Here is a 26,629-nt window from a genome sequence, read left to right on the forward strand (position 1 = left end):
GCACTGGGTAGTGTGGATTAGAGTGGAGTACTAGTTAAAAGGTACAGCAATTCATGTGAGATGTCATGCAGGTGAGATCTGAGGGTCAATCTGGCTACAGTCCCTTAGCAGCTGACTAGGTGTGCAGAAAGAGTGGATTGAAGGTAACTGTGCTTTGAAGAATGGTGGTAGTGTGAGACACAATGAAGTCAGTAAGTATAGTCCAAGGTCCTTATGTAATAGTTTGTATTCTCTTTATCGAGAACTATTCATTTTATTTTTTTCATGTGTATTTATTTATTTTGAGAGAGAGGGAGAGAGAGACACAGAAAGAGAGAAAGAGAGAGAAAGAGAGACAGAATCCCAAGCAGGCTCAGTGCTGTCAGCCCAGAGCCCAACATGGGGCTCAATCCCACAAACCATGAGATCACGACCTGAGCCGAAATCAAAAGTTGGACACTTAACCCAATGAGCCACCCAGGCACTCTAAAAACTATTCATTTTAAACATTTAACAGAATAAGGTAGGCTCTATATATTATTTTCATTGGATTGATAAATCTTATTTAGAGCTATGCACAGATAGCTAACAGGCTCACATCTTTATTTTGCCTGCTTTCTTGACCATGAGGTAATGCCCTAACCTCACATACCACATACCACACTTGCTCTCAGCCTTAAGGGAAATCTAATGAGAAAATGTGCAATGACTAACCATAGACTAAGAAGTTAGTAAGTTATCTTGTTAGTTTCCAACTTATGAAGTAATACCATAAACTAAGCAAAGTCAAACAGGCTCAAGGAAAAAATGTATAACCTTAATAGCTACAAATATTGGTTTTAAAGATAATTATTCTAGATGTTATCTAATAAGTAAATATATAATATTAAGTATCATTTTCTAATTAAAATACTAAAAAACATAGACATCAGCAGGGGGTGCTGACTGTGGAGCCTGCTTGGGATTCTCTCTCTCCCTCTCTGCCTCTCCCCTACTCACACGTGTGCTTTCTCTCACAATAAACATTAAAAAACAAAAACAAAAACAAAAACATAGAAATAACCCCTGACTCCTTTTTCTCTCCTATCTTATACTAGATTCCTCAGCAAATCCTACTGGTTCTACCTTCAAAATACATCAGCATCTGACCACTTCCTGCCACCTGCACCACCCCAAGCTCTCCCTTGGATTACTCCAAAAGCTTTCTGGCAACCTGTTTTTGTCCTTGGGTTTATAATGGCCTATCTCAAGGTTTGGCAAATTATAACCTAAGAGTTACATTCAGCCCGTCACCTGTTTTTATAAGTTTTACTGGAACACAGCCACAGCCATCCATAATGTATTATCTATGGCAGCGGTCATGTTGCAATCAGCAGAGTTGAACAGTGTGCCCCACAGAGCATAAAATATTTACTATCTTATCCTTTACAGAAAACGTGTGCCAAGCCCTGGCCTATATGCAACACAGTGATCAAAGTGATCCCTTGAGAACATCATGTCATTGTTCTGCTCACAATCTTGCATCTGAAAGTAAAAGCTAAAGTCCTTAAACTTGACTGCTTCCTGTTCCTCTACCTCCTCCAGCACACTCCCACTCTGCACATTTCTTAGGTCTGGAATGCTCTTCCCCAGATAGCTGCCTTTGCTCCTCACTTGTTTAAGGTCGTTTTGCTCAAATGACAGCTTCTCAGTAGTAATTTCCTTTCTACTCAAAATTTCCAATCATCCCTCCTTCTGGGCACCACTCACTCTCCTTTAGCCCTTTATTATTCTCTATAATACTTAACACTTGACATACTTATTTGCCTCCTTCTACTAAGTAAGCCTCATGGGGACAGGAATTTTGACTATTTTGTTCACTGTTATATCACTAATACACAGAAAAATGTCTGACACATGGTAGATATCAGTAAACATTTGTTAAGTGAAAAAACACAGGAATAATAGGTAAGTAAAATTAAATGATAATATAGAATCCTGGAAATTAGCACATCTATAAATTTACCTCAGAAGTTCAAGACAAATAGGACTATAATCCTTAGTATTACTAAAAAAGATGTCAATATCTTCTAAAGGTGTGCAAATTATAATAGTCAGTACTTAATGTTGGATTTCTCAAACTGGATAAGTTTCTGAATAAAGCTATTAAAATCATCACAATGTTAAGAGTTGACTTATCCTTAACTTCCCACCCCCAAATTTTCATAAAACAAAAAGACCATATAGTTTTTCTTTTTAAGGCCAATGCCCTAATGTGCTTGAGTCTGAGGGTAAGGATGACACATATTCTCCAGAAATGGATCTACTTATTAGTTACAAAATTCCAGAAAGCTAAAATTAATTAGCTTCACCCAATATGGGGTAGGAGGTGTTAAATTGATAGTCCATATTTAAATCTGCCTTTTAAATCTCCATAGTAAGAGTCTGCTATCATTTTCATTTCAGATTATATTTAAGGACCACCGACGTGGACACAGCACCACAGGAGACATTAACAAATACTGTCATCACAAAATAGCAATGTCCTTTTTTTGACCTCAACCCTTAAGGCTTAGTTTCTAATGAAATCTCTTGAGCAGCTTCATTTTCAGCCTATTAAAACTGGCTTTCCTTAAAATGTACATTTTATTTATAATTATATAAACCAAACATGAAATGTCAACTAGTGTAGTAACTCCTTTAGTAATATGGATGTTTCTTTTTTTTTTTTTTTAATATTTATTTTTGAGAGAGAGTGCGAGTGGGGGAGGGGCAGAGAGTGAGGGAGACACAGAATCTGAAGCAGGCTCCAGGCTGTGAGTTGTCAGCACAGAGCCTGATGCTGATGCTGGCTCATCAGCCAGGGTAGGTGGGTAAAAAAAAAAAAAAAAAAAAAAAAAAAAAAAAAAAAAAAAATCACCTGAATCCATTGTTAGTGTAGTGATCATGTAAAATGCTTTGAGCAGTACTGCTTAGTTACCTAAGACTTCAAAATTAAAATTTCCTGGAACCTCAGAAGCTTAAGTAGAAAAAAAGTTCCATATTCTGGCCAAAAGGATGGTACTAAGAATTTAAGAAATTTTTCAAAGTTTCAGTAAACGCCCAACCCACTCACACATTTCAACAAACTGGGAAGAAAAAGTCTTCTGTAAAATCAGTATCTACTTGGTAGATGCATTTTTATTTCATCTGTCATTATTTCCACCCCTAAAAAGGCTTACAGTGCTTTCTAATTACAGAATAAAATCCATTCTTTAAAAAAAGAGTAAATATTTACTTCTTGTCTTTACTCCAAATTTCATTTTCCTGGGGTACAGACAGATTTCTAGATGTGTTTGCCAGCAACAGAATAAAAAATGAGTATCATTTTCTAATTACTACTATCATACAGTATTTTTCCACCTACTATCATACAGTATTTTTTTTTTCTATGTTGAAACATAAAGCTATATCATTGTCTATGATGTTATTTCAAGAATTCTCACTGGTGGATAAACATTAAGTTGTTTCTTTTTCTTTGCTATTTCTATCTAAATGCAATGGGACTTGGCAACTGGCTAGCTGTTGGAAGAGCAAAAAAATGTAAATACGATTTCAAGATTTCCATCTGAGTAAATAGCTGTGGGCACAGAAAAGGAACAGGATAACTCCCCCTGCTCCCCGCAACAACATGAAGGTGACAGGTAGGAAAAGTGGAAGAGTCTTAGACTTGAGGTTTGAGGGGTTGGCTGGGCATGCATTTCCATATAGATACTAGCAGCCAGCAAATAAAAACAGAGGTGTAAGATTCTGAATCTCTTGATTAAATTATTATTCCTTAAATTACTCAGCATGAGTAGGCTTATTTATTGTCAACTAGCGGAGCTAAATTTATTAGATTAACTATAGTGAGGGAAAACAAGGGAAAAGACAGGATAATTATAAGGTTTAAGGGATTGGAATGTGCTGGAATGTGCTTTAGTCAAGGTCTTGAAAGGTAGGGAACTGGGTACAATTGGGCTAGGTTTTGGACAGAAGTTTTGGATTGGTGGATACAATGAAATGAGAAATCTTAAAGTAAGTTTTATTGAGCAAGTAAGCTATTTTAGTAGTTTCACAGTCAGGAGTACTTCCTGAAGCAAGTAGATAAAACTATTTTTGTTCTCAGTATTATTTAACACAGGGATAGGAGATAGGTCTGTGCCCAAAACTGCTGAACATTAGCAACATTGTGTTGGTGTCAGTTCCCAACATTTTATGGGATTCAAAAGGTTTTAACATTTATTGATAAGCAGTTGAGAATGGTTTAGACTTTAGACGGTATATCATGAATTGTTAAAATATGATACTCTGGAAAGGACAATATGCTAGAGTTAACAGAGTAAATCTGAAAAGTGTTCAGAAAGAAAAAGGCTAGGTTGCGGACACTATCATAAGAAACGAGTTAGAAAACCCACATGTTTTAGCTCATAGCTTTCAAACAAAAGCTTCACATAAAAAAATGTAAAAACTGCTCTATCATTAAAAATAGGTAATAAATTTTGAGAAAAATCTTAAATTGTTTAAAGAAACTGGATTATATTGCCAAATATAGAACACCATCTTTGCACTTATAAATTGGTGGATTACTAAAAATATGAAAAAATTCTTCAGTAAGTTTTAAAGTACTATGTGCCTTTAGAGAAGAGGTTTAATTCTAAAGAGTTTTTAATATGTTCTTTCTGGATTTAAACTATCCTTCTGCATAGGGCCTCAATAGAATACATTCTGTAAACCTAGTCAAAGAAGACTCATTTTACATGACTCAATATGTATGTCTATAATTGAATCAAGGTTTATTTGATGCTAGAAAGTTATACCAGAAGTGACAGGAAAATGTGATACATGAATTATTTTGTAGAAGATTCAAAATTAAAAACAAACAAGGAAGATTAACTCAATTTCATAAAAATTTATACCTTTTATTCGAAATTGCTTAGGGAATTCATTAACTTTTATGTTCAAAATGTGTTCTATCATTTTGTAGGGCAAATATAACATTGAACCACTGGGGATATAAATTTAAATTTATGGAACTTAAGAAAAATATCATATACATGTATACATTTTTAACAGTAATAAATAATATATAATTATATAAATAATATAATGTATAACATCTGCCAAATGGTAGTTAGAAATGGCCGTCTTCAGTAGTTTCATATCTTGTCCTATCCTTGGGACTGCGAGTGTTTAAAATAGTTGTCATTTGCTGGTGTACAGCCGTTCCCATGTGGCAGTCTACTCCCTTTATCATTCCCTCAACATATACACACTTATATTTTCTGAACTGTATATGTCGACTTAACATCTTAACATGTCTGTATTTTTCAGCAGAAGGATATTTGCTTTCATAACCAGAGTACAGCTATTTAAGAATTTTAACATTGATACTATATTTTTAGAAATTTACTCTACAATTCATATTCCCACCCTGTCATTTATCCCACTTTATTCTTTCTAGTATTTTTATCCTCTACTACAGGATCCAATCCAAAATCATATATTACTTTTGGTTAACATGTGTCTCTAATATCCTTAATCTGTAACAGTTCCAAACCTCCTGTCTTTTACGACACTGACATTTTTAAATCATACAGGCTAGTTACTTTATACCACGTTCGTCAATTATCAATTTGGTTTTGTCTGATATTTCTTCATGATTTGATTCATGCTCTCCATTCCTCTCAGGATGTCATATCTGAAGTCACGTGATGCACTGCCAGTTGATGACAGTAATTTTGTTCACCTGGTACAGATATGGCACAGTTTCTCTGATGTACAGCTATCATAGCTACTACATTTCCTCTTACAACTAATAAACAATGTGTGCAGAACTCATTGTGGTTTTAAGCTGTAGTCCCTCAAGTGAGTTTAATTCCCATTACTGTGTGTTTATTTCTAAATATTGTGGGGCGCCTGGGTGGCTCAGTCGATTGAGCGGCTGACTTCGGCTCAGGTCATGATCTCGCAGTCCGTGAGTTCGAGCGCCGCGTCGGGCTCTGTGCTGACAGCTCAGAGACTGGAGCCTGCTTCGGATTCTGTCTCCCTCTCTCTCTGACCCTCCCTCATTCATGCTCTGTCTCTCTCTGTCTCAAAAATAAATAAACATTAAAAAAAAAAATTAAAAAATAAATAAATAAATAAATATTGTATTTGGCTCAATTACGAATCTGTTACTTTTTCATTCACTCATTCTGTTGTCCCCTGCCAATATTTTGACCTGTTCTTACTCCTTTTATCATAGCTAGCTGCTCTATAATCTGTGTTGATAATTCCAATATTTGGTCTTTGCAAGTCCCTTTTTGCTGCCTGCTATTTTTTCTAGCTTTCCTTCATGGTGCTTTGTTTCATCATGTGCTTAAATATGTGGCTCCAATGTCTTTATTTGTGCTCTTCTGCAGGAATTTTTTGAGGCCTCAATTAAGGTATGTTCCTCTAGTGAGCATTTACTTGTGCCTTGTGCCTGGTCTGCCCGTCTGAGATGACAATGAAACAGATTCACTCTAGTGATGTGTATCTGGACTGCAAATCTGCAAAGGGTTAGTACTTTTGTGGTTACAATTTCTCAGGGATATGATTCTTCCCTTTCAGTCTTAACACTGAGGCCAAATTTTCATTCAGCTTTCTGGAAGTAATATAGCTTTATTTCTGTTCACCCTCATGTTGGTGATGTAATTCTTAGGGGAGGGAGGGGCTCAGCTTTACAAGAGGGTACCTGCATCACCTTTGAGATGCTACCACTCATGTGGGCTCTAGACCTGCGTGTCCCATATAACAGCTACTAGGAACATGTGTCTGTTAAATACTTCACATGTAATCACTGAGACTAAGGAATTGAATTTCTAATTTTATTTAATTTTAATTAATTCAAATTAAAAACTGAAGCAGTGTATAATATTTTTTTTCATTAAACACAACCTTCCTGCTTTGGTAGAACCATATTTCACCTTAATAAATGGTTTCATTTAGAGTTGTTCAGTTGGTTAAGTGTCCGACTTCAGCTCAGGTAATGACCTCACAGTTCATGGGTTTGAGCCCCACATCAGGCTCTATGCTGAGAGCTCAGAGCCTGGAGCCTGCTTCAGATTCTGTGTCTCCCTCCCTCTCTGCACCCCGCTGCCCACTTTCTCTCTCTCTCTCTCTCTCTCAAAAATAAACATTAAAAATTTTTTTAAAAAATAAATGGTTTTATTTAGATGATGAAAACTTAGGGTTTGAATTACGGTGTTATTTACGTGTCAGATATACCCCAGGTTTTGAAGACTTAGTAGGAAAAAGGCTATAAGGTATCTCAGTAAAACATTATGTTAGTTACTACATGTTGAAACATTATTTTGGATATACTGCTTTAAATACAATGCCATTTAATAAAATTAAAGTCCTCTGTTTCTCTTTTCACGTGACTGCTGAAAATGTTTAAATCACTTATGTGATTCACGTTACGTTTTCATTGTACAGTACTGCTCTAGACTTTATTTTCTGTCCCTTTTCCCTCAAAAGGCTGTGAAAATTGGAGCTTAAATCACTGAATTTGGTAAGTGACCTCAGAACAAAGCAGCTTAGCACTCTACTCACTTCTTTGTTCTGGGGTTCTTTCCTTCACTCAGACCAATGCAGCACCAGAATCACCTGGACGGACTATTAAAACAGACTGCTGGGTTCCATCCCTTGAGTTTCTGATTTAGGTGGGGCCTAATAATTTAAATGTATTCTAACAAGTTCTCAAGTTCCCTGATATTGCTGGTCTAATGATGTTGACTGAGAACTGAGATTTTTTGTTTGTTGGTTTTGCTTATTTATTTATTTTTTGAGAGAGAGCAAGCCAGGGAGGCCAGGAAGGGCGAGGGCGGGGGGGAGGATGTCGGGAGGGGGTGTGGAGGATCCCAAGCAGGTTCCACGCTTTCAGCGCAGAGCCCAATGTGGAGCTCAAACTCACAAGCTATGAAATCATGACCTGAGCTGAAATCAAGAATTGGACTGAGCCATCCAGGTGCCCCTGAGACTTTTGTCTTAAGATCTTATCAGCACTTTGATACTTTTAAGAAATTTGGTATTTAACTCAGCAGTTGTTGTTTTTCCTTGGTGTTTCTGCCATGACAATCATTTCACACTGTTGGCCACTCAAGTCCCTACTCCCTCTTTAATCTGCTCCAATCAGGTTTCTTCCTGCCCCATCTTGTCATAACTGTTCTTGTCAGTCATCCAATTAAATGACCCATGAAAATGACCAAAAGTCATTTTTTAGTCCTTGTTTTACCTGACTTATCCTGACAATGTTGAACTTGACCAGAGCCCTGTCATCTTGGAAACGATGCTGGTTCTTTCTAGCCTTGTTTACTCCTCCCCACCTAGGGAAAAATCCTCTTTTCTGCCTGATCTCTGAAACAATTGCAGCTTCATGGTCAGAAAGTTTTCCTTATTGCAACAGTTCCCCTTTTCCTACTGTTATCATCTGTTCAAATACAGTTTCTCTCTCTTTCTCTTTTCTTTTTTTCTTTTTTTTTTTTTTTTTTTTTTGTTAATTTGGCAAATGCCAGCATCTGAAATGGTTCATCACTCTTCCTTTGGCTTATAGGAAACTATATTTGCCTAATTTTCCACCTAACTCACTGGTTGTCCCTTCTTAGTTCTTTGCTGGTTGCTCTTCTTCTTTCTAACCTCTAACCACCAGACAGTCACAGAGCCTCTTGTACGTCCTCTCCACTATACTCAGTGATCTCTTACCCAGTCTTACAGCTTTACTTCCCATTGAACCCTGACTAATCCAGCATAAATTTCTCTACAACTTCAGATCCAACTCTGCCAACTCAAGATCTCCACTTGGATATTTAAGGAACACTCAAACAAAAATGTTCAAAACTGAACTCTATGTTCTTACTCAATGCATGAATTAAGGAAACAGAAATGTGGAATTAAGAATACATTGACTTTGGGGCGCCTGGGTGGCTCAGTCGGTTGAGCAACCAACTTCGGCTCAGGTCATGATCTCACGGTTTGTGAGTTCGAGCCCCGCGTTGGGCTCTGTGCTGACAGCTTGGAGCCTGGAGCCTGCTTCTGATTCTGTGTCTCCCTCTCTCTCTGCCCCTCCCCCACTTGTGCTCTGTCTCTCTGTGTCTCAGAAATAAACATAAAAAAAAATTAAAAAAAAAAAAAGAATACATTGACTTTGTGAAAAGACTTGAGGACTTAGCCACAGAGCAAGCTCCTGAATGCATTTTAGTATAATCTCATATTAAAAACTGGATTGAAGGGTGCTTGGGTGGCCCAGTCAGTTAAGCGTCCAACTTCAGCTCAGATCATGATCTCACAGTTTGTGGATTTGAGCCCTGCATCAGGCTCTGTGCTGATGATGGCTCAGAGCCTGGAGCCTGCTTCAGATTCTGTCTTCCTCTCTCTCTCTATCTGCCCCTCCCCTGCTCATGTTCTGTCTCTCAAAAATAAATAAAACGTTAAAAATTTTTTTTTAAATTAGATTGATATACAACTTTAGTAATAACTCCATGCTTTTAGTTCATATGCCATGTAATATATGGGGTTTTTTAAGGCTATGTAAAAAGCATGACAAAATCCCAAACCAAAACCACATCAAGGTAAGGAATTTTCTTCACTGTTAAATCTTTTCACTTAATTCTCTACTACTTTAGCCCCAAACTACCCTACTAAAACTGCATTGTCAAAGGTTTAAGATTTGCTTGCTAAATCTCTCTCTGAAGCATCAACACTATTGACCTCTGGACACAACACTCTATTGGTTACTATAATGCTATAGTAGTCTTGTTTTCATCTCTCGTTTTCCAGACTCTTATTTTCCTTCTCCAAGAGCCTCGGTTTAACTCTTGAACCTCTGGTTTTCCTTTCTATTGTCTGTGACTTTCATTCCCTCAAGGCTTCAAATAACTATCTCCCTTAGAACTTTATTTTTAAAATTTAAAGGACAGATGATACAAACAAAACACAAGACACAACAATGTTAAATGTAGGAAAAAAAGATACTAGGAATCCAGACACTTGCATTGAAGTCCAAAGTCTCAAACTATCTGTATAACTTTTAATTCCCATTTCTTAGGGCCTTAGTTTCTGTATCTGCAATAAAGGGAATTAAATAGTTAGATGTCCTCTCTAAAGTAACTTTTGTTTTTTGTTTGTTTTTCACTTTAACATTCTAATTTATATCTTAAAACTGTTTACAACTTACATGTCTCTTTGTGGCCTTTTTTCATTTCTAGAATTCTCACAAAAAAAAATGCAAAGAAAAAAAAAAGATTCTCTATACCTAACTAACACAGTATCTTAGATAAATGTTTTTAGAAGGATAGCTACTTGAGGTTCTGAGAAAACAGGTCAACTTGTTTATTTGCTGGCATAACAGCCAGGTAAACAAGTTTCATTTACAGAGAATGTATTTTGAGTCACTTCTGGATGATGGGCTTGTTTACTCCAGAATTTAGTGTTTAACTACTTTCTAAAGCAAGCTATCAATACACAGTTTACTTTATTAACATTATTAAATTTTTCTTTAGTTATTCAAAATAATTCCCACTTTTCCCTTTGTATTTAGGCTCTATAATTATAACCCTACTTTAGCTTTTTAAGTCTTCTCAGTTTTTTTACTGTTTATTTTTATTTAAATATTTATTTTTTATGTTTATTTTAAATTGAGAGACACAGGGAAAGCGAGCATTAATTGGGATGGAGCAGAGAGAGAGAGGGAGAGACAGAACCCCAAACAGGTGCTGCAGTGGAAGCACACAGCCATACCCAAGGGGGCTCTGTCTCAGGAACCATGAGATCATGACCAGAGCTGGTATCAAGAAGCTTAACTGACTGAAGCTTAACTGACTGAGCCACCCAGGCGTCCCTCTGCTCAGTTTTCTGTAATTCATGTAGTTTAGTTTAACACATCAAATTCTATTTTAGCATCATCATTTAACTTGAGTCATCTTAACCATTTGTCCTGGTAAAATTATAGCCTAACATGAAAATCTAATGCTATATAGATCATCTGATTATTTTTTTAAGATTGGCTATATATATTAACAAATACACTTAACTAGAATAACCCACAAAAATCAAGTCTGACTTATATGATCATTTCCAGTTCCAAGACAACACAAGTTAACTTCAAGAAAAGATAAAAGAATTAAATACGACAGCATAAATAAGACTTGGGGGTTCATGGGTTTTTAAAAATAGTCATTTGGAAACATATTATCTTGCTTCATCCCTCACTGAATTCCCCAAATATTCAATGTTCCTGCCACAATTTATGGTTACTATAACATGCCAAATATATTTATGTCTTTATGCCTTATTAATGCAGGTGCCTTCTCTGCTTGGAATATCCTCTAGTATTTTTTTGTTGTTGTTGTTCATTTACATTTATTTATCTTATGCTTTTGGGCCCAGCTGAAATGTTATACTGCCTCTTGGGTAGAATAAATCATTATCACCTTTTGCCTTCCCATAGCATTTTGCCTATAATTTCTTTATAGTTTGCCACTTACTTTTCCTTCTATTACAATTATTTATTTTCATATCAAACTGCACTAGTCTGTGTGCTACTCGATGGCAGAGATACATATACTAGGTAGGCGTTTCCTCTGACACTTTCCCAAAATCTACCCTAGTATTCACAATATCTACTGTGTTTGTTTATTAAGAGACAATGATCTTTTATCTTCCTATTTTGACTCAAATATTTATATATGTATATGTTACTTTTAATAATTCTGTGCTTTTCTTAAATATTTTATTCATATAAACACCCAAATTGTATATTAATGCTTATTAGATTAAGTAGCAATTAAAGAATATATAAAACTAGGAATGTAAAGATCCTTTTGCCATAATGGCATATAAAAGTTAAAGCTTGATTTCTAATTTGCTGAGTTGACTCACTTTAAACATATAAACTATGCACTACCTGTCAAGATAAATCACATAATATTGTCATTTTAGGAAAACTTTATAAACATAGTATGATAGGTATTATTCATAAATCTGCTAAATCATTCTCTTCTTTAAGAGATTATTTTAAACACAAAAAACCTAAACTATTTTTAGATGAATGACTCTTTTGAATCTTAGACACTATAACCACTTAAAAGTAGGGTGTCAGTATGTTTTCTATATGTTTAATAAATGCAAGACTACCTCACATATGAACACAATATTACTTAAGAAAAAAGTCTCTAAAATGTACTGATTAATAAAAGATCCATATATGTATTTTTAGAAATTGATGCTTTAATATCTTTCCAAGGAGATTATTTTTCTCAGAAACAATTTTAAGTATAACATTATAATTTTTGCTTTTAAATCTAACACTCTCCAAAATTCTGTTACTTGCAAAAGACACATAACAAAGGTGCCATCAAGTGCCTTATGGCATATTTATATTGTAGCATCATCTACGCTAGCCAAATGTGCCCAACAAAATGTCACAAATATTAGTGCTGATTTTTTTCTCTGCATGCTGAGATTTCCGAATTCATGTTTGAATGGATACAGCCATACCAGTCTGTCACCATACATTCCACACCATTCCCACCCCTATGTGTCAAATCTCATGTTCTAATCTGTTCTTCATCTCTCTCCATCATTATTTGTATTTAAAAAATCTACCCTGCTACCCTAAAACTATGGCCATATTTCTACCATCCTCCTCTAAGTATGCACAGGCAAATTGAACATTTAAAGATGAACTAGAAAACAAAGAAAAAAGGTGGAGAAAAATTAATCATGTCCATAAATCTAAAGGTGTGCTTTTGTACTGCAAAGTAACATTTCAAAGGCTAATTCAACTGAAAAGTTTAAGAAAAATCTTCAACAGTTCAAATGGAGTCATTTTAACTAAATTAGATGAAAAAGAAAAATACTAAATGTGATTCATAAAAGGTTATGGTCAAGTTGTACCATCTGACTAAAGCTTGTTGATCTAGGATACACAAATTCACTCAGTTCAGCAATACAGGGGCATTTTAAATTCCCTTTACCAGTGCAACATAATTTGAAATCCTAATTTTTTTAAATTTATTTTTTCTGCTAGATTTCAATACTGCCATAAGATTTTTAAAAGCAGAACCTATTTTAGATCTTCAGGGTCAATGCCCTCTTAGTTCAAAAAAAAAGAAATTACAAGTCAACTCAGCAGTAATTTTTCATTCTATTTTCACTTAGCTAAAAATGACAACCCAAAGCATTTCAACTATCAAACCTATTTGTGATGTGATGTATGTGTACATTTCAAAGTCAAAAATCTGGGACTAAAGTCATTACATAAGTATAATTGGAAAGTCAAGTCATATTTTTTATACTAGAAACGTTTTACTATTTTTCTTCAGGCAACAAAAGGTATCTCACTGGATTTGTTTTCCCATCTCCTCTCTAGTTTGTTCTTTTCTCCCAGTTTTAGAGTCTTCCCTATCCCGTACGCATCCCAGATTCTGTGGTTGGTCACTTAATTCTCTCACTCTCAGCCTGTCCTTTGCCTTGCATCCTACTTCAACTCTTCAACCTATATTCCCCAGACAACCTAAGCACTGATGGATAATAATCATATCAGTTGTAAAGATCTATTCAACAAAAACACAAATTGACAATTTCATCTTTGTCCTTTGACGTATTTATCTATCACCAACTTATTTTCAGTCATATCCCTATTTATTCACCTTCATGGCCTATCAGAAACGTTTGCCACTTTTGTCAATTTCATGCCCCCATGGCCTACTCAATTCTCAGCAGATGACCAGAACTTACACTTCAAAGCAAACGGAGACAGTCATATACAAATGACAAATTCCTGCCCATACTCATCACTAAGAAATTACTATCTGAGTCCATATCCTTGCTTCTTCCCTCACAGTCATTCTACCTAAAGCATCCTGTCTTGGATGTTCATAATACCATCTCCTCTGGAACTGGACATTGTCTCCTCATTCATCCTTTCTGATATTTTTCAACTTCTCCTCCTCTATTCCATCTCATCATCCCTGAAGTCTCTCTTAATCTATTAAAACAAACAAACAAACAAACAAACAGCAAAACAAAAATTTCTTTGACCCTGCATGTCTTTAGTTTCTGCCTAGTCTCAGTCCCTAATACAAATTTCCATGAAGACTAATAAGTCACTAGATATATATTCCTTTTTACCCATGCGAGTAGATCTCTCTTCATCAACATTTTTTTTTTTCAGTCCTCTTCTCTGTACCTTCTTTACCTTCTTTCAGATAACTTTCCTGAGATCCAGTCTCTGTGCTCCTCTCACTCTCTATCATCTCACTTCCTTACATATATATTCATCTGTCTCGGAAACCTCCACCTGAATTTCCCAGAGATATCTCAGGTCAACTCATCATTTCTTACAATTCTCTCTAATCTTCATATGTATTTTTATCTCAGTTTGGTGATACCAAAATTCACCAAATGACTCAGTAACTAGAGGGCCATTCTAGAATCTTTTTGTCTTCTTCAAAAACACTTTAGATCCAATCAGAAATCTCATTTCATCCGAATTTCTTTCTTTATTTCACACCCTCATGACCACTGTTTAGTTCAGGCTTTTACCATCACTCCTGGATTACTATAATAGCTCCTTCTGGATACCCCTCTCATCTGATTTCTATGCCCTGGTTTCAAATCCAGGCTCTATATAAGACACAACTGTTACACTTTAAGTTACGGACAATAAATCAGATCATAACTTCTACTTCCTCATTCAAAAATTTTCATTGGTGCTCTTACTTTCCAGAACATTTTGTGATCTGACTCCTAACTCTATAATCTCGTTTCCTCCATCTCTCCAAACTCTTACCCCTATAATTTAAAATACAAAACAATAACAATGTTTTAAATTCTTTTAAACACATACCCATATAGTTTAAGATAATCTACTTTGTGCATTTTGTTCCTCTGCCTAGAACAACTTCCCTTGATGCACACACACCAGATAAATTCTTCTTTAACTTTGAAATGCAGCTCTGATATTGCTTTTCCAAAGCCCATCTTTTGACTACCACTGCACAATGATCTCCTCCAGGTAGAGGTAATTACTTCTTCCTCTGGGCTATTCCAGTATTCTGTGCCTATTCTTCCTATTACTCCATCACATTCTTTAGTTGACCCTGCTAAAAACTCAGAAAAATTTATCTTTTTATTATGGTACCCATGGGTGATTTATGAAGAGATATACTATATTGGACGTATTATTTTACCATGAAATAAAAGCATTTTGAAGCCAGGAGTAAAAAAAAAATAGCAAATTCTGACAGAATGTATCTGGAATCCTTAGTAAGGACAGAATACTGTAATATTCAAAAGAAAAAAAAATCACCTAATGCACAGGAAGAGGAAAAAAATAATTTTCTAAAATTACACAGAGGAAAAGCATAAGATCACAGTTTTTCTTAGAATACACATAAAATACTTAGCATAGTGCCTGGAATGCAATTATATGTTCTTAAAAGTGAACTGCTATTGTCATTAACATTACTATTATTAAATAACTAGACACGTATGAATTAAAAGTTCTAAGTCATAGGTACTTACGGTCTTGGTCCTAAGAATTACACATTCTACCAAAACTATCTTGAGTTTTATAAGGAAAATAAAAGGTATTTAAGAGTGATTTATTACATTAGTAAATGTAATAAATAATAACTACCTTTTGCTATTTCATAAGTAACTAATTTATAATGGTCCTTTCCCTAATGGAAATCAATATATCACCAAGAAATTCTATTGAAAAGACTTAACGATTTCTTCTTGCTAAAAGTTCCTTTGTCGCCACATATTAAAACAGATGAATCAAATGATTAACACAGCAAAATGCAAGCCAACTCTTTTCTCATAGAGTTATAAACTTTAAGATAGTTGATAAGAGCTGCCTCACTTACCTTCAGGGGCATCTGCATCACATCTCTTTGGCACAGGGAGGGCTGAGTTGTTTTTATGGTCATCATAAGTTATATTGCTCTGAAAGATGAAAATACAATTAAAATACAAATATTACATTAATACATATATTTGGACTAAAAAGTAATCACATTATGAATTTTAACTCTGTTTTCTATTAAACTACATCTAGCTAATATTCTAAAAGGTAATTTTTATGCAAAATTACAATTAGAAGAGAAAGATTTATGGTAAATGTAACAGTAGGGCTTTTTTTTTTTTTTAATTAATTTTTTTATTTTGAGACAGAAGGGCAGAGAGAGAAGGAGAGAGAGAAACCCACGGAGCCAGACATGGGGCTCAGTCCCACGACCTGTGAGATCATGACCTGGGCCCAAATCATGAGTCAGACACTTAACTGAGTGAGCCACCCAGGTGCCTCTAACATTTGGACCTTTTTGCAACAATCTTTAGGTCCTGGTTGAACAACAGAGTGTTTCCCAGAGAAACAGCCTACTTATTGTTCCACTGTAAAACAAGAATTATCTTTTGTCCATGCAAATGCATGACCTCACTTCATTTATTCATACAAGAAACTTTAACAGGCATGACCTAGTGAACTAGGTGGAGGGGATAAGGCAAGAAGAGAATAAAAAGATACAAGAAGTAGAAAATATGATTCAAGTGATCTTCCAGTACTATGTTTCCCAAACTCAGGTTACTCATGTACCTCTATTACAGTTTGTGCTTATATTTGTTCCACCTACATTATTACTTAATATTTGTCAGTGAACTAATTTTTCAACAATCGGTAATATTATGTATGGTACTAATGGAAGGCTGGATGTACTTGTTAAATTTTTGTTCTTAATTACATGTTAAATAAAGTAAAGAAAGAAGGAACTACATGATAAAAAAAAAGGAGTGATCTGGGTAGATTAGTAACCAAAGACTCCATTAAGAGCAAGGCTTGAAATAGAACCTGAAACACAGATTTGATTTGCATTATTAAATAGAGCAAAGTATTTTAGGAAAAAGAAACAAACCACACAAAGGTTAAATCAGATATGGTCAAAATATTTTAATAGGTCAAAAAATCCAAACTAGCTGTCCAGTTACAACTAGGAACTGCAGCTGGCTTTTTGAAAGATCAATATCAAGAAAGAGTATAACAGGTAAGAGGATACCCATTATGTTAAAAGGAAGCTCAGACACCCACAAATACAATATTTTTAAAGCCTCTTCTGTGGGATTCACAGGACTGATGACAAACTTTGCTCATCAAAATTCTGGAGGAAGTCATATTAATAAAATTACTTGAAATATTTATTTTAGAGAAAATATTATGAGTTTCAATAGAGTGCTGAGATAAAGCTCAGCACCTTGGTACCAGGGGATCCATTAAGGAACTATTATAATAGAATTCAGAGTGTTATTAAAACACTTGTAAGAAACAAATATAAATAAGTTCAAAAACAGAATGAAAATCTTATTTTAGCAATATTAAACTTAATCTGATGAGCTATTACCTTATTGGAGTCTTCACAAATTAAAAACTGTTTTTAAATATCACTATCTTTAAAATGTCACGATAATGGGGACACCTGGCTGGCTCAGTCCGTTAAGTGTCTGACTTCTGCTCAGGTCATGATCTTGTGGTTCATGGGTTTGAGCCCCGTGCCAGGCTTTGTGCTGACAGCTCATAGCCTAAAGCCTGGAGCCTGCTTTGGCTTCTGTGTCTCCCTCTCTCTCTGCCCCTCCCCAGCTCACTCTCTCTCTCCCTCTCAAAAATAAATACTAAAAAAAAATTTTAAATAAAAAAAAAGTCAAGATAATGAAGTTTAAAATTTTACACTTACCTCTATTAAGTAATTTTGGCTTCCATACATAACATATTGGGGAGCAAGACTATAAATCATGTAACTAGTGTGAAGGACAATAAGCAGAAGTATCATGCAGAGAAATAAGAGTGCTTGGGGCCTTGTTCTACCTCTTCTAATTTTATATAGCTGCAAAGAAAAAAGACAGTAACGATATTTCAGCAATATGTTTTATTTGTACGGCACTAAGTCCTGCTCATATGTTAAAGGTAATGACACAGTTCAATCAACCATTTCTTTCTTCCAAAATAAATATTAAGAATTCTTAATCATTTTGGGGCACCTGGGTGGCTCAGTTGGTTGGGCATCCGACTTTGGCTCAGGTCATGATCTATCTCACAGTTTGTGGGTTCGAGCCCCATGTTGGGCTCTGTGCTGACAGCTTGGAGCCTGGAGCCTGCTTTGGATTCTGTCTCCCTCTCTCTGCCCCTCCCAACTTGCGCACGTGCACGTGTGCTCTCTCTCAAAAATAAATAAACGTTAAAAAAAATTTTTTTTAAAGAATTCTTAATCATTTCAAATGATTATGAGAATGACAAAGACAATTCTTTCCCTGCAAATCTTTTAGGTGTAGATTTATGTTTCCTTTAGTCATAGCAAAGCATCTATATTCAAAGGATCCTATAAATGATCCATGAAAAACTCAAGACCTAGAGAATATATTAGTATTCAGCTGGTTTGTTTCCAGACAAATCTTCTAAACTTATTATGTAATAGCATCTGCTAGAAGCTTATAGAGCTAAGAAGAATTATGAACTACCACTAATTCTATCCAAAGATTAAAGGAATGAGTTTAAACTGTAGGTATTAGTAATATATTTGTGGTTTTATATATTACTGTACAAGAACAGACATGTCACATGTTTATAAATACTCATTTCTATGAAATACTCATGACATCCTCCTACCATACTATTATAAATTCTAGTTTAAAATAATTTATAGGGGCGCCTGGGTGGCTCAGTCGGTTAAGCGTCCGACTTCAGCTCAGGTCACGATCTCGCGATCCGCGAGTTCGAGCCCCGCGTCGGGCTCTGGGCTGATGGCTCAGAGCCTGGAGCCTGCTTCCGATTCTGTGTCTCCCTCTCTCTCTGCCCCTCCCCCGTTCATGCTGTGTCTCTCTCTGTCTCAAAAATAAATAAACGTTAAAAAAATAATAATAATTTATAATAATGATTGTAAATATTTTCATATATATCTATAATAGAGAGAAACTAAAACGTGGTATCAAATACAATGAGCCACAGGACTTTCTTCATTTCAGTGTCAGAGAACATTTTTATTTTAGCAACTAAGATATCACTTTCCTGTTTTATTAATAGATTTTAGGACAACATAGAGTAAATTAACTCCAATTCTGGATGAGATGAAAACATGAACACCTAAAAATTGACATTTCCCAGTTTCCCTTACATCTCATCATAGCTAGCAGTGATAAAATATTAAACATCAAAAGGAAAGAAGTGTGCTGGGGATTTGTGGGAGTTCTGCTTTATTGATAGAAATGTTTTTCTAATGGAACTTGAACAGGATAAACGGAGCTGCAGCAGCCATATTATGATCATGCAGGAGAAGCCAAGAGAATTACAGAGATGTCGGACTTGACACTTTTGAGCTACAAAGCAATGCTAGATTTTTGAAATTTTCCACAGCAAGAAATCTTTCATTAGTTCAAACCACTATTTCACTGGGTTTTCTTTTACTCACAGCAGGACGTAGTTTCTATCTGAATCACCTTCATCTTAAAATTCTTAATTTACCTCAAAATGAGTGTAAGAAGAAAATAACTTTTTCCAATCATATAGTAATCTTTAACTTCTAGTAGGAAGAGCTGTCTTTTGAGCTATAGTGTATCCATCTGTACTTCAATACTTCCATGCAGCCAAACACTATGGAAAAAATACAAGGATCTCTGTGCCTTGGCATTGTTGACATTTTGGGCTGGATAAGTCTTTGTTGTGTGAGGCTACCCCGTGCAACACAGAGTGTTTAGCAGACTCCCCAAGCCTCTACCCACACTATACACCAGTAGCACCCACTAGTTTTACCAACTGAAAATATCTCCAGACATAGCCAAATGTACCCAGGGGACAAACCTGCCCATTTACAAACCACTGCTCTAAACAAAAAGCATTTTTATGTTACCATGAAGTGAGAAAGCAAATATTTCCATCGCTTTTAATATCAAGATATTTACTTTTATATTACAAATCTAGGTTAATGTGTAGTAATGGAAATTACATACAAAATGAAAAAAATCAAAATAATATTGTTATACTTACTCTAACCCAAAAGAACCATATGCCAATATTTCGAATTCCTGCCATTGAAGTAAAAATAAAGTACATAATAATAATTGTTATAAGAATATAATCAAGAGGAAACACCTGAAAAAAAGATAAAATTAAATTTAATACACAAACAACAGGAGTTCTGGAAGTCATATAAAGTTAACTGAAACTTCATTCATATTTGACAAGTGTTTAAAATATCAACTCTGATTTAGACCAGGCTACTATGATAATACAAAAAAAAATAATAATAATCCTCCAAAAAACAATTACTAGATTGTTACTAAATTGTTTAGTGCCACTATCCTAAGAAAAATCCTGTAACAAATTAAACAAAAATTACATCTATGTATGGAATAAAAGACTTCATTAGTTCAAAAATAGGAATTCATTGGAAAAGTTCATCTTAGGTATTATAATGTATCCCAAATCAAATTACGTATAAGAGTTCAGTAATATGTCACTATAATAATCTTGAAAGTACTATTATCGATGTAGAAGTCATATGTAAATGAGCCAAATCAGCAGAAGCCCAAGCATATATTGCCAAGTATCAATAGTCTGTTAACATACTAGTTTGACAGAGTGTGAGAATGTTTGCTAGAGAAGAAAATGACTGATTTTTTTTTCCTTTTACTCACTGTTTGTAGAACAGGCAAAAGCATATTCAGTGGATTACTCAGGTTTGCTCCAAAAATTATAAAACCAGAATCTATTCCAGCTGAATGAAGAGCTTTATCCAAACTAAAACAACAAAAAATTATAAAGAGTGAATTTATACATTATACTAGCACATTTTTAATTAACTTCACAGGATGTGTGCTGTACAGAATATGTGTACTATACTCACTTTGATAGGAAGAGAGAAATTACAAACAGCAATGCAACTAAGATGAAAAATATTCCCCAAATGATCTAAAAGCACAAAAAAAATCATTAAAATATAATTTTAAAAGGTGATATTAAAAGCACAAAACCATTATGCTCAATATGAGTTGCAAGCATACGACAATGATCCAAATAAAATGATCCATGATATATTTTAATTCAGCATATAATCCGAGGCATTCATCATCTAAATTTTCATTATGAGGCTATTTGACTCAAAACACATACACAAAAGAGACAAAGTATTTAAAAGTCTTTATTAGTAAGTAAACAAAGGAGACTCTGCTAAGTCACATAAAAGGTTTATGTTCAGTTAGACTGAAATATAAACTTCAAAGATAAATGAAAAGTACATTAAGACTTACTACATACACAGACAAACCAAAACCATGAAACTCATCAGGTTATATAAACCTTTTGTCAAAAAGGGAACTTGGAACATTTTCCCCACAGATTTTTTATTCAGACATACACACACACGCACACACACACATACACAAATTCACAGTTTTTGCTTATGTTGTGTGGTAACTAACTAACTAACTAACTATGGCCTAGAACAGCACTGAAGACATTGTCATGTTAAGATTTCTGGTGAAGAAATGTATTAAGCATTGTAATTAGTAGAATACATTTCCTTACTGTATGAACTTTATATTAGAGATGGTAGAAAACAAGCAAAAAATTTTTGGAACTGGGTCTCTTAAGAATAAAAACGCCTGAAATCTATGTCAGTAATAACATAGGTTCTTTTTTTCCCTGACATCTTCCTTAAGTTCCAGTGACAAGTAGGCTGAAGAGTCCACAAAGTCAGAACAAAAAAAGATTCCAATTAAGCAGAGTTCAGTGTTTTTACCTTCTCTTTTGACTGGAGTTGATAGGAATAGATGGATAATATAATGAATGTGATGGTGTTTTCCACCTTACTTCACATTTTAGAATTCTGACAGGATAAATGAAGTAAAACAGCATCCTACCCCACATATAAAGATGAGTTTTGGAATAAATTTTAAGCTGTGTTCCTGGGAATTCTTCAGTTCTGAGAGAGTGCCTTTGGAACTCATTGGGAAAGAAAGTTGGCAAGAGAAGACCAAAAAGGCTATAGTCATTGCTTGAAATAGAAAACAATGCATGTACCTGGAATTTCACATAAGAATTCATTTATTTAAAAAAGGTCTCACTGCTAAAGAGGTTCGAAGTGACTCCTTTATAGTAACAAAAGTTCATTATAGTAGAAGCTATAAAGGAGCTTACACAGTCTTTTTCTACTAGATTTGAGCACCTTTATTTGATAACTAGGTGAGGACAATATGATTACACTGAGGATCAAAAAGTGAAACCTATTACTTCCTAATAGACTGTTAATAAGAAATAGCTTGTAGAATGAGGGAGTATAACTACCAGATACCAAATAGTAGTAAAAAGAACATGACACAGAAATAGCAAAAGTTAAAATTCCCTTTCCTTGATGTCGATTTTGGGGAAGCAAAAAAAAAAAAGGAAAAAAATCCTTGACTATTTTCCCAATCTGTTGGGATATATGACCCAGAGTTCAACTGTTTAATCATAGCTACTTAATAGAATATATTATAAATGTGAAAAGATAAATTTTATAAAAACCTCAAAAACAACATACACTTAAATGAGAACTTAAATTAGTACTTGAACTAAGTGGAAACCATGACTTAAGAACTAAAACTAATAATGAAAACAATGTCTCACTAAAGACTATCAAGGGAGAGAAATTATAAAAAAGAAGTGAATTGAAATTCTAGAGTTGACACTGATAAGAAAATTTCATTACAAGGGTTAAACAGCAGATTTGGGCAGGAAAGAAGAAAATATCATCAAACTTAAAGCAACTGAGATGACCAAGTCTGAGGAACAGAATGAAAAAATAATGAAATAAACTGAACAGAGACTCAGACACATGTGACACCTTGAAACATAGCAATATAAGCTCAATAGGATTCCCAGAAAAAGAGGAGGGAAAGGGGCAGAAAGAAAACTTCAAGAAATAATAGGCAAAAACAATCTAAATTTGATGAAAAATAACCTATGCATCCAAGAAACTCAACAAAGTCTAAGAGGAATAAATTCAAAGACATCCACACCTAGACATGCATAAATGGAGGGGAGGGCAAATCAAAGAGATCTTGAAAGCAATAAGAAGGAAGAGACTCATGTAAAGCAGATTCTCAGCAAGATTAACAACTCATTTCCTATCAGAAACCATGAAGGCTAGAAGACAGTAGGAAAACAATTTAGATAAACCTAGTAGTTTCTTATAGTTGAGTTTTAAGAGTATTTTATGTATTTTGGATTGAAGCCTATTTTTTAAGTTTTTTTTTTTTTTTTAACTTTATTTATTTTGAGAGAGAGAGAGAGAGAGAGAGAGAGCGCAAACAGGGTAGGGGCAGAGAGAAAGGGACAGGGAGAATCCCAAGCAGGCTCGGTGCGGGCAGTGCAGAGCCTGATGGGGGACTTGAATTCATGGAACCCTGAGATGTGACTTTTTTTTTTTTTTTTTTAGTAGTCTTCACATGCAGCGCAGAGCCCAACACAGGACTTGAACTCACAACCCTGAGATCAAGACCTGAGCTGAGTCAGATGCTTAACCGACTGAGCCACCCAAGCACCACTGTGACCTGTCCTTTTACTTCCTTAACAGTGTCCTTCACAGAGCAGTACTTTTTAATTTTAATAAAGTACAAGTTATCCATTTATTTCTTTCATGGATCACGCTTTGGTGATGTATTTAAAAACTTACTACCATACCTCAGGTCACCTAGATTTTCTCTGTTACTTTCTAGAAGGTTTATAGTTTTTTTTGTTTTGTTTTGTTTTGTTTTGTTTTTTAATACAACGGGTCTATAATTCACTTTAAGTTTTGTGAAAGGTCTAAAGTCTATGTCTATATTCACTTTTTTTGTGTAGATGTCAAATTCTTTCAGCACTATTTGTTGATAAGAGTATCCTTTCTCCAAGGAGTTATCTTTCCTACTTTGTCAAAGATCAGTTAACCTCATTATGGGTCTATTTCAGGGCTCTCTATTCTGTCGCACTGGTCTATGTGTCTCCTCTTCCACCAATACCATGCTGTCTTGATTACTGTAGCATTAGAGTAAGTCTTGAGGTTGGGTGGTGTCAGTCCTCTGACTTTGTTCTTAGGTATTGTGGCTATTCTGGATCTTTTTTCCCCCTCCCACATATGTTTTATAATCAATTTGTGAATATCCACAAAATAACTTGGGATTTTTATTGTAATTGCATTGAATTTATAGGTCAAGTTGGGAAAAATTGACCTCTTAAAACAATGTTGTTTTAGAGACATAAATATATAGAACAGAAACCAAGTTTTTCCTGTGTATCAGATATGAATCATGTAATGTTCATTAAACCACATTAAAGAGGTGAAACGTTATAATCTACAAAGAATACCAAGTAAGACATTACTTTTTTCAGAGTAAAAATACTATCAATGTTACTAACTTGACGTGTGATGTTATCTAAAGCAATGATGAATCAACTGTCCAGAAAATTTTCCATTACCTACAAAGAAAATTTATGTTCCTCTATCTCATTAATAGCATACCATTCCCCCAAATCTCTTCCCTTTCCCTTTTACTAACTTTAAAACCCTGTGTTCTTTTCTTTCATTTAAATCAGTGGTTCTAAATTGGATATATTCTACCCCCCTTCAAAAGGACATTTGACAATGTTTACAGAAAGTCTGTCATGATTTTGAGTTGGGCAGGGGTGTTACAGCAAGCAGGTAAGAATGCTGCTAAATACCCTAAAATGCACAGGACAGTAGTCACCCTCCCCAACAAAGAATTATTGGGCCCCAAATGTCAACTGTGCTGAGACTGATAAAGTCTTATTTAAATTGAACCCTGAATGGTCTTAGAAAGCAGCATGAATAAGCTATCACTTTAGCAAAAATAAACTTTCAATCACTCTCTTAAAATCATTTGTGTTTTGAGATGCTAATTAGCCTACCATAAATCTCTTATCCTAGAATTTAATACTGTCTGACAATGTGAAACAAAACCTCCAAACAGTATAGAAAGAAATAATTTAGGATCAGTTTTTTTTGTTTGTTTTTTTTTTTTTTAGGACACACCTCTTATCAAGTTTCATAGGTGAATTTCCTATATCCATAAAATAGCTTTTGTGTATACAGAAATATAACCCAAAAAAGTAGAAAGTTACCACACCTAGAGACTCAAATAATAGTTACAAATGTAAGATAAGAATAATTTCTATTGTATCTTATTATTTTTGTTACCTTAAATAAAATACCATGTACTGCTTCCTTTTTTGCCTTTTTCTAGTTTTCTTACTCTTTAATAACAATGCGGATAGGAAACAGAAGCATGTGGTCCCTTTATAACTACCTAGAATCTTGTTAACCAAAGAGTGGTCATGGACCATCAGTGTCAACTGGGAGCTTGCTGGAGCTTACACACCCTTGGGACTTACCAAAGGTGGACTGGATCTGAATTTGTATTTTAACAAGAGTCCCAAGTAATTCTTATGTTACAATTGAGAAACTGTGCCTTAGAAAAGTCATTTAGAATATCAGATGACTACCATAAAAAGATACCACTTCAACCCAGGTTAACAAGAGTTTGAAAAGATAATTCTGGAATGGAGAACTGGATTTTAATTTAACCCAAACTGAACATTCCTCTCTCTAGAAACCCATCTGACATTATGTGTCCAGTATTACATAGCTAATGGCCATGGGTCCCAGGTCCCCTAACTCTAAGTGGCAAATCAATTAGTCTTCAAGACTCTCCTCAGAGGTAGAAGGTTAATACATAATTTTCATTATCAAATCTTGATAGGACATTGAGGGTTAGTTCTAGGAAAAGAATTAAGTTTCTTTACATGTTGCAAGTGTTGTACATAAAGTTTTTTAAAAAGTTAGAAGATCAATAATATTCAGCTCTGGCTACAAATTATTGTATTTTAAATTACAAAGAATCTCATAGTGATTTGTTAGGGTAGTACTTGCTAATGGTATTTGGTCATTGTTCTATACTATTCTTATAGAAGAGACTTTCATAAAGATTGACATTAAAAATGAGAGTGGTAAGGATAATGCCAAAATCAGGGTGGGGGGGAGGGGGAAGTAGGGGAGGTCTAGTAGAAGTTAAGATTTTAAAGCCTTATTTTGCCATAATTTCAGATATATGAGAAAACTGCAAAAACTGCACAAAGAATTTTGGTATACGTTCCAACTAAATTGTCCAAATGTTAACATTTACCTTGCTTTATCATTCTCTAGGTGGCTGAACTGTTTTTGAGAATAAGCTGCAGAAAAATACTTTAATACCTATCCTCCAAAAGCAAATTCTTTCACATAATCACACTTCAATTATCAAAATCAAGAAATTAATATTGATATAACACTATTATATAATCTATAGACTTAATTCAAATTTTAATTGTTCCACTTAAGTCCTTTAGAGAACAAAGTTGTGTTGTTGTTTTTTTTCTGGTCCAAAATGCAATTCAGCATTATACTTTGCTTTTATCTGTTTAGTACCCTTTAATCTGGAACAGTTCCTAAATCACTTTTACCGTCATGACCTTTATATTTTGAAGAGTCCAGGACAGTTATTTGTGTTGTCCTTCAATGTGGGCTACCTATTTCTTTACAATTATTTATATTCAGTTCATGTATTTTTG

The 26,629-nt window shown here is 34.7% G+C and overlaps 1 protein-coding gene across 1 annotated transcript in view; it reads right to left on the bottom strand.

Moving 5' to 3' along the window:
• LMBRD1 (LMBR1 domain containing 1) overlaps positions 1 to 26,629 on the bottom strand; it is a 112,755-nt gene that overhangs the window by 11,814 nt on the left and 74,312 nt on the right. The window contains exons 10-14 of the mRNA XM_042939131.1: positions 20,892 to 20,956; positions 20,683 to 20,785; positions 20,033 to 20,137; positions 17,730 to 17,879; positions 15,873 to 15,951 (exon numbers count right to left, since the gene is read on the bottom strand). Coding sequence (XP_042795065.1) covers positions 15,873 to 15,951; positions 17,730 to 17,879; positions 20,033 to 20,137; positions 20,683 to 20,785; positions 20,892 to 20,956 — 502 coding nt within the window. The remainder of the gene's footprint in view (positions 1 to 15,872; positions 15,952 to 17,729; positions 17,880 to 20,032; positions 20,138 to 20,682; positions 20,786 to 20,891; positions 20,957 to 26,629) is intronic.

This window comes from Panthera leo, chromosome B2 (assembly GCF_018350215.1).
Source record: "Panthera leo isolate Ple1 chromosome B2, P.leo_Ple1_pat1.1, whole genome shotgun sequence".
Lineage (NCBI taxonomy): Eukaryota > Metazoa > Chordata > Mammalia > Carnivora > Felidae > Panthera > Panthera leo.